Source organism: Esox lucius, chromosome 17, assembly GCF_011004845.1.
Source record: "Esox lucius isolate fEsoLuc1 chromosome 17, fEsoLuc1.pri, whole genome shotgun sequence".
Classification (NCBI taxonomy): domain Eukaryota; kingdom Metazoa; phylum Chordata; class Actinopteri; order Esociformes; family Esocidae; genus Esox; species Esox lucius.
Window position 1 is genome coordinate 26553253 of NC_047585.1, and position 8985 is coordinate 26562237.

The following is an 8985-nucleotide window of genomic DNA, read 5'->3' on the forward strand; positions in this document are numbered from 1 at the left end:
CAGCATACATGTTACCATTGGACAATGGAATTTGAAATTATTTTTCCACCAAGACATGCAATGTCTCTATGAATATGCTCGCTGTAGTACCTCTGTGCTGCAGCAGAGAGCAGCAGAACCAGCTAAATCTATATCAGTGGCATCAAACTCATTTTGCCCTGCAGGCCACATTTATTCTTCACCAAGGTCGGGAGGGCCACACCTAAACATAATTATATTTCCTTGCAGAGAAAACATTTGAAAAAAATGTTTCTTTAAATCTCTGACAGGCTGGATGGATAGTTTCATGGGATGGATAAATAGTTTCATGGGCTGGATGAATAGTTTCACTGGCTGGATGAATAGGTTCACTGGCTGGATGAATAGGTCCATGGGCTGAATGTACAGGTACACAGGCTGTATAAATAGGTTCACTGGCTGGATGAATAGGTCCATGGGCTGGATGAATAGGTTCATGGGCTGGATGTACAGGTACACAGGCTGGATGAATAGGTTCACTGGCTGGATGAATAGGTCCATGGGCTGGATGAATAGGTTCATGGGCTGGATGTACAGGTACACAGGCTGGATGAATAGGTTCAGGGGCTGGATGAATAGGTCCATGGGCTGGATGAATAAGTTAATGGGCTGGATGTACAGGTATACAGGCTGGATGAAAAGGTCCATAGGCTGGGTCCGGTCTTGTCATATGTTTGATTCCACGTATTTCTATGAACATGGGCAGCTGACTATTCAAATGACACATACAGACCATGTGATAACAATAATAGAGAAAAGGCCTTAACTAAATCACTAGAAGATAGTTTCATTGACAACACTGCACAAAAGAGCTTTATACTCATATGAGAGGCAGAAATTAGAACAGAATGAGCTCAGATATAAATTCAGATTGTAATGCATGGTGAAAGACAGAAATAAAGGAAATAATCTTAGTACAACTTGTATTTTAGATCTACAATTTATTTGTTTGTTAGTTAGTTTCTATCAGGACAGATTAACAAAAAGACTATAGCTTGTAAGATCCATAGTCAAATCCCAATGCATGCCTGCATGTCTATGTAGTATTGTGATATTTGTTATCCTAAATCAGTGAAGTTAAATTAAAATAGTGTAGTGCTTTTGAAAAATGTTTCGACCCCTTAACTTTTCTATATTTTGTTATGTTATATACTTCATTTACCAGCTTGGCACAACTGGATTTTGGGAGTTTCTCCCATTGTTCTTTGTAGATCCTCTCAAACTCTGTCAGATTGGATGAGGAATGTCTGTGAACTGTGATCTTCAGGTCTCCCCATAAATGTTCAATAGAGTTCAAGTCTGGGCTTTGGCTGGGCCACTCAAGGACACTTCAGAGACTTGTGTTGAAGTCACTCCAGTATTTTCTTGGCTGTGTGCTTCAGATCATTGTCATAAGGAAAGATTAATCTTCATCCCAGTCTGAGGTCCTGTGTACTCTGGATTGTTTCCTAGTCCCTGCCTCTGAGATGTGGTAGTGGGACTTTTCCTAGTTCCACAACCATGCTTCATCATAGGGATGGTATTAGCCAGGTGATGGGTGGTACCTTGCCAGACATACTGCTTTGGCATTGAGGCCTAATAGCTTGATTTTAGTCTCATCAGACCAGATCATCTTTTTCCTCATGCTGAGTCCTTCAGATGGCATGTCATAAGCCTTTTACTGAGGAGTGGCTTCCATTTACCCACTCTAACAAAAAGGCCTGATTGATGCATTGCTGTAGAAATGGTTCTATTGTCAGATCCTCCCATCTCTGCAGAGAAACTTAAGCTCTGTTAGAGGTGACATTGGGTTCTTGGTCACCTCCCTGACAAAGGCCCTTCTCGCCTGGTTATTTCACCATGATGGAGCTCACCATGCTCCGGTGAACTTTCCATGCTTTATTTTATCTCGGAGGAAACTGAGTTTGTTGGACTTCATTGTGTGGATTTTGCTCTAACTTCCACTGTGAGGGGTGGGACCCTCTATATACAGATGTGTGCCTTTTCTAAATTATATCCAATCAATTGAATTTGCCCAAGGTGGATTCCAATCAAGTTGCAGAGACAGCTCAAGGATGATGAATGGATATATTATGCATCTGAGTTCAATTTCGTATGTGAAAAAACATACTTTGGCTTTGTCATTACGGGTTATATTCCCGGTAGATTAATCATAAAAGAATAATGAACCAATTACAAATAAAGTATATAACTCTACAAAATGTGGAGAAAGTGAAGGGGTCTGAATACTTACTGAAGATGCTGTAGATAAGCAGGTGTACAATACTGTAGTCGTTTTGTGAATAGTACATCATGACTGAACATGTGTGCATGTGCTTTTATAAGCATTTTTATATAAAGTTATACTTTCAAAGTGCTTTGAAGGTGGTGAATGAACAAAGATAGGTTGAACGAAAGAAAAGGAAAATTATATCAAGTACTGCGATTGTGTGACGAAAACAATACTGAAAGGGTGAAGAATCAGGAACGGATAAAGAGAAAGAGAAGATGAGAGAGAGAGGAAGAGCATCAGCGGCTGTCGGGCGACCTACCCTCCGTCAGATGTGTGTGTGTGCGGGCGCGGCTCTGTGTGAACGTGCTGAGAGTGTGTGTCTGTGTGGGGATGAGGGTGTGTGTCTGTGTGGGGATGAGGGTGTGTGTCTGTGTGGGGATGAGGGTGTGTGCCGGTGTGGTGACTCTCTGGTTGGAGAGGCGGTGGGTCCTGGACACCCTCTGATGGGTAAAGCTGCATCACTGCCCCATCCTGGGCCCCCTCCTTACTGCAGGACTGGCAGCTGCAGTGGATGATCCGCTCCACCAGCTTATCCACACGAGGGGTGTCCTCACTGCCCGGGCACTCCAGTGTCACCTACACACACACACACACACACAAACCCACACAATGCACAAAGTATTAGACACAGAAAACACACACATCACACCTGCACATTCCCCCATATAAAGCACAAACATACACGCACAAAGTGTCCCACACTTCAGCCTCTGGCAGAGACATTTTAGACAAAGCCTCAGTATCCATCTTTAAACAACGTATCCCTTGAGTCATATTGTGATTTCAGTTATTCAGCCATGCTTGACACAGCTGCCCAAATCAACAATGGGCATCTGAAATCATTTGACAATGTCCCGTCATGGTTGTTAATCATAACAAATGGCAGCCTTGTGTGCATGTATCCTTTAGGCTCGGGGCAACACAACCACTTTAAATGAAACTATAACAACCTGGGAAAATAATTTATTGTAATATCAAAGAGGGACCTTGGACAGATGAATTGGGTAGATCAAATGAGTCCAAATCATAGTCACCATTCATTTTCTGCAGCTGGACCGATGAGACACAATAGATGTCTTCCATTTCTTTATCATTACTGCATACAGTAAATAGCTCACTGCTATATACCTGTCTGGCGGCTCTCCAAACTACATACACCTCAACACACAGGCTTTGTTGTTCCAGGGCTCTGGAATCCCTGGCTACTACACAGACAGGCCCATTAAACACAGAGTACATGGGAAACCTCATATGAATGAAATACATGACCAATTGCGGTCAGTAATGTGTGATTCTGTGTTTCTTTAAGCTACTGGGGTTGTTTGATCACATTTTCCATGAGTTTGTGGTTGTGTGCTTACATTAAAAGAGTAGTGTTACAGTAGCTGGTGTGCGTGTGTGTCAGTGTGTGTGTTTTGTTTAACAGATTGAAATAGGACCAGAGGTCCTCACAAGGATAGTAAAACATGAAAATAAAGTCAAATTCCGGCCTGGGAGTTAGGTTTATGGTCAAATTTACAATTAGCCCTAGTCAAGAATGTAGGTTACATTAAGCTTGAGGCAATACTGGTTAGGTTTAGGGTTAGACATTAGGGCTAGGCTAATTTCAAGCTTAAGTTATTGAGGTTAAGGTTAGAGTTTGGGGACGTGGATTTTTTTTGTTTGTTTTCCTGGTCCCCACAAGGATGTAAATACACAAACGTGTATGTGTGTGTTTGTGCATGCTTACCACCTCCCACTGTGTCTGGGCGGGCATGCAGGAGTCACAGTGCACCAGGGACTCCGTGGACTGGGGAAAGGTGTTGGGGACGCTGTAGCTGAAGCACTGCCCCAGACACGCCCTGAGTTGAGAGGGAGGAGACCATTCATCTTTGGCTTCTGTATAATGTATATTACTGCCATACATGCCATATCTATAATATTCAATACTACTACTAATATTACTGACAGTTTACAGTACTCTTTTTAAATTGCTGCTATGTACATTATGTATATTATTGCTTTATCTTCTTGATACATTTTTGCTGTGTACAAATGTTTCTTCTTAAATTCCCACTACGTAATTGTAGTGTGCTATGCCACCATTCATGAGCTTATTAAACTCATATGTATCTATAATATTAAACAGTTCTAACCAATTGCTGCTAGATTACACTGTTATGTATATTACTGCAATACCTGCCATATCTAAATGTTCAACAATACTACCCAGAATGCTGCTAATCTACAGTATTATTTTTTCTTAAACTGCTACAGTGTTATGTACAATATATAGGCTGCTTTAATTCTGTAGGTTAGAAACATTATAGTGATATTTGGGTAACTTAAAGTCTGTCACCCTCATAAAAACTAAATGAAATGCCTCTGCATGTATGCTGTGCTGTACAGACTTGAGTATGTGGCAGGTGTGGATGTGTGTGTGTTTGAGCGTGCATGCGTGAGCTCCATACTGACCTGTTTTGGATGGAACGAGGTTGGCAGCCAGTGTGCCCAACTATCTGTGTGATGTTCTTGGCCTCGCACCAAGCGCTCTTGTCAGGGAACAGTGCCAGACGGTTGATGTGAGCAGGCGGTGCCGCTGAACAGAGCGCAAGCAGCATGCAGCAAATCACAATTCTTTGCCACATGACTGCACCTAAGAAGCGTAGTTTTTTTTTGTTGTTATAAAAACCTGAATGATTTTGGTGAGTTCAGCTACATAGCCACCTGTAATCTGTAATGTTCTGGGAAAAGCAAACTGAACAAGAAACTAAATTGTGAATAATTTTTGGGGATAATGTTAAATCCTGTTGCTGTTTTGTTATTGTTTGCTGTAATCATCTGCATTGAGTGGTGGTCACTTGCTTTGTTGTTACAGAGCCTAGTGAAACTGTTGCTTTCATCATTGTCTAATGGGCCAGAAGTCACACTACATCAGTTTGATGCGTTGATGTCACTTAACAGGGAGGGATTTCACGCGACCAACGCAGTGGCTTTTGCGCCTGTGTTCCGCTAGCTTGCACTCACTTTGACCAACGCTAGTTGAAGTTGTTTTCCAGTCGAGTCTTCATACAGTTGCAATTCCAAAATCCAAAATCAACCCTTGCATTTGCTGCATTCAAATAATATTACATATAAAGAGCAATTACAATAGATCTACTCAAACTGCTCCAAATGGTCAACAACATTCATAATAGAAAGTGTTATTACAGTATTTTCAAGAGGCACCTTCACATTATGGGTTTGCTTGTGAATGTTCCTAGCCTCATGGTATGTTTGAGGCCAGGGTCTGGGTAATCTGTCAGGATATAAGTAAATACAAAGATTGTAAACCTGCCTTAGCCTTTTGAGTACCTTACCCTGAGATTTATTTTTCTGAAGAGTACATAAACTGTAATACCAAAGAACGGCAGAATGCCTTTCCAAGAGTTGTTTAGTTCTTGAAAATTAGAGACTATCGTTTGATGGAAAATAAAACTATCCCCTGCCACAGTTAGGTATTTAGAAGAATATGGTAGGTTTTGCTTCAACATTTTACCTGGGCTTTGCTCTTTACATTTTATCCTGATAATGTCTTCAGTCCCTAATTTCAGTCCCTAAAATTATTGAAATCAAATAATCAACATAATATTTACTTCCCTTTATAAAAGCTGTGAGCAAGTTGTTTAGACAAGTAGCAAACACATTTAATGTAATCAATCTTTCGGTGTTATAATTGGTATAAGACATTATAATGTGACAACTGTTCCGGGGGTGTGTACACATTTTTTCTCTATGTGTACAAAGTGGCCAAGCAGAGAGAGGCCGAAGGGGGAATAGAAAGATGTCTGCTCGACACCACCTGACTCTAATAAACTATCAACCTCCAAAAAATCGTCTCTAGCTTCCCTTAAAACTGGGTAGTTCGGTTCCGTAATATAACAAACTTCTACAGAAATCCTCGTTTCTTATACGGTTGGTTGGTCACGCGAATAAGACTACAAACCATTACACAAATACACCATTTTACTTCCATGTGGTTACATGGGTCACTTTTTAGAATTGAGAATGTTGCTGTGCCTTCGGGCAAATAACATTCCTGAAGGATTCAATATCCCTGTCCAACCACCGAATACCCTGCAGCTGTAAAACAGAGCGTGAGAGACGATTGGGGAGGGAGGGCATGACAAGAAGCGCTCAAGTGTGTTGGAAATGAAAATAAGTGCTAATTTCACAGATGGGGCATTTCATGCATCCCAGCTTTTTGTATATGTTATCACTTAAATCAGTCAACATTTGGACTTAATGGTCCTAGTTTAGTGTTTATTCGTATCACAAGATATGCAGCCTATGCATTGGGGCGAGCAAGGAACTATCTCACACGTGAAAAGCTAACACCCTACGCATCGTGTCAATACAGTAAATCTACTTGGTAGGAATTATAGAACGCTTCCTAGAGGGCATCGCCATTCCCTACAGTATTATGCTGAACCAAACTCTTCAGGGAACTAGGTCGGGCCTACATTGTAGGTTTTTTTAGCAAATTAGCACATAGGCCAGTGCATATTAAATCCGTTACATCAAAATAATTGAATGATAAAGTTATGTGTTCAGAAAAAGATACAGAATACCCGCAAGTACGACAGAACAGAACCCGAGGGGAATAATTACGACGCGCTTCTCAAAAGTGAAAGGTCAGCTATCCTGACAAATTACAGCTCTCTATAAACACTGTCGGCAATTGAAGTTTGCAACGTGACATTTTGTGTTGTAACACTTTGGCATCTACCCGAGGCAGAAAGACATCAACACTTTAACTTTGCGTCTAGATAGGCTACGTTAATAAGGAAAATAAACCCGTTCACTTACCGTTAGAAATCACCGAAATGCAGCAATATACTGTCACTAAAGCTCCAACACCCGTCACCCCCAACCCTCTCGCCACCCGTCCCGCAGGAGACCGGAGAGACGATGGAGAGATGCGTGAAGCCGATTCACCGTAGTTGATGATTGAAAATGGAAAATATTACTGCTTTTAGCAGTCAAGGGTTCACCCTTGATAGTCTTCCTAGATAACAATTACATCATCCGTCAGAACGAGAGAGAAGGTCAGATAGAGAATGTTGAGGACATAATGCGCATTAGAAACCCAGTCTCTCACTCCATCAACGCACTTGGTCCCTCCCCTCCGTTCCCCTCAGAGTGTTTCCACCTCTTCTCCCCCAAAAAGTTTCACCGGTAGGCTGTCTTTTCCGTAAAGCTGTATCGTGCATTTGCTTTGGTCGCTGGATTAGGGTATAGGTGCGGCTGCGCCTACAGACAGGGTTCCCGCTGTGTTTGTGGACGAACGGGAACTGGAGGGGGAAATGAGTTAAGCAGGTCTGAATTTCAGTTTTACAGCGAACGGAGCCTTGTCCATTTCAGCTCATATGACACTGCGTAGGAATCAAGACAACATTTTTATGTAAAATATAATAATTTCCCCGTGTATTTTATTTTCACCACGAAAGTGTTTTAAATACAAAAATTAAAATCTTTATCTGTAAGACGTTCATAAGCTTCTTTTTAAATGTTCATTTATTCGGACAGTAATTGTGAAATATTGCATATACTGACATGCATTTGAGTCAAATTCGCAACTGGAGTGCGTTGACAGTGATCTCAACTGTGTAGGCTACGTTCATCCCTATGAGCACAAGACGTTAAACAGACGTTGAAAATATGTCTTTCAAATGTATTCATGTAAATATTTTCAAGGAGTCCATCAGTAGCTAATTCAAACTTTGGGACAGCACTTGAACACTATTCCTTCAGGACAGCATGCCACCCGCCCCACTAAATGAGTATACTTACGATGTATGATTGGAAATACACTGATTAGTGAAATGATTATGACCACTCACAGGTGAACAGATTAACATTGATCATCTCCTAACAAGGGCACATGTCAAGGTCTGGATAGATTAGATGGTAAGTGACCAATCGGTTCTTGTAGTCAGTGTAGGATGTAGGAGAAATGGGCTGGAGTAAAGACCTGAGTGACTTTGAAAAGGGCCAAATTGTTATGGCCAGACGACTGGGTCAGAGCATCTCTGAAACAGCCAGGCTTGTGGGGTCCTCCAGGTCAGCGGTGTCGAGTACCTATCGACAGTGGTCCGAGGAGGGACAAACCACAAACTGGCGACAGGGTTGCACAAGGGCATCTATGCACAAGGGCAATGAAGACTATCCTGTCTGGTCCTAGCCAACAGAAGGTCTGCGGTGGCACAAGCCACAGACAATTTGAATGATGGCTACAGGAGGGATGTGTGGTAACACACAGTGCATCGCACCCTGCTGCATATGGAGCCGCGTTGCCACAGACTGTTCAGAGTGCCCCTAACGGCCCCTGAGACCACCATTAAGAGTGTCTACAATGTGCATGTGAGCGTCGGAACTGGACCTGTGAGCAGTGGAAGGTGGCCTGGTCTGATGAGTCCCGTTTTCTTTTACATCATGTGGACAACTGTGTATGTGTGCACCATTTACCTGGGGAAATTATAGCACCACAATGCACTGTGGGAAGACGACAAGCTGGTGGAGGGAGTGTGATGCCCTGGGCAATGTTCTGCTGGGAAACCCTGGGTCTGGGCATTCATGTGGATTTCAATTTCACGCTTGCCACCAACCTGGACATCACTGCAGACCAGATACACCCCTTCATGGCAATGGTATTCCCTGATGGCAGTGGCCTCCTT

General features: G+C 42.3%; 1 protein-coding gene across 1 annotated transcript; it reads right to left on the minus strand.

Annotated features, from left to right (window-relative positions):
- Positions 1 to 939: 939 nt before the first annotated feature.
- nbl1 (NBL1, DAN family BMP antagonist) lies at positions 940 to 7618 on the minus strand. The gene is made up of 4 exons (XM_020055836.3): positions 7118 to 7618; positions 4745 to 4925; positions 4020 to 4131; positions 940 to 2866 (listed from the first exon to the last, which is right to left on the minus strand). The coding sequence occupies exons 2-4, from the start codon at positions 4915 to 4917 to the stop codon at positions 2546 to 2548; spliced, it is 606 nt and encodes a 201-aa protein (XP_019911395.2). The 5' UTR covers positions 4918 to 4925; positions 7118 to 7618; the 3' UTR covers positions 940 to 2545.
- Positions 7619 to 8985: the final 1367 nt, after the last annotated feature.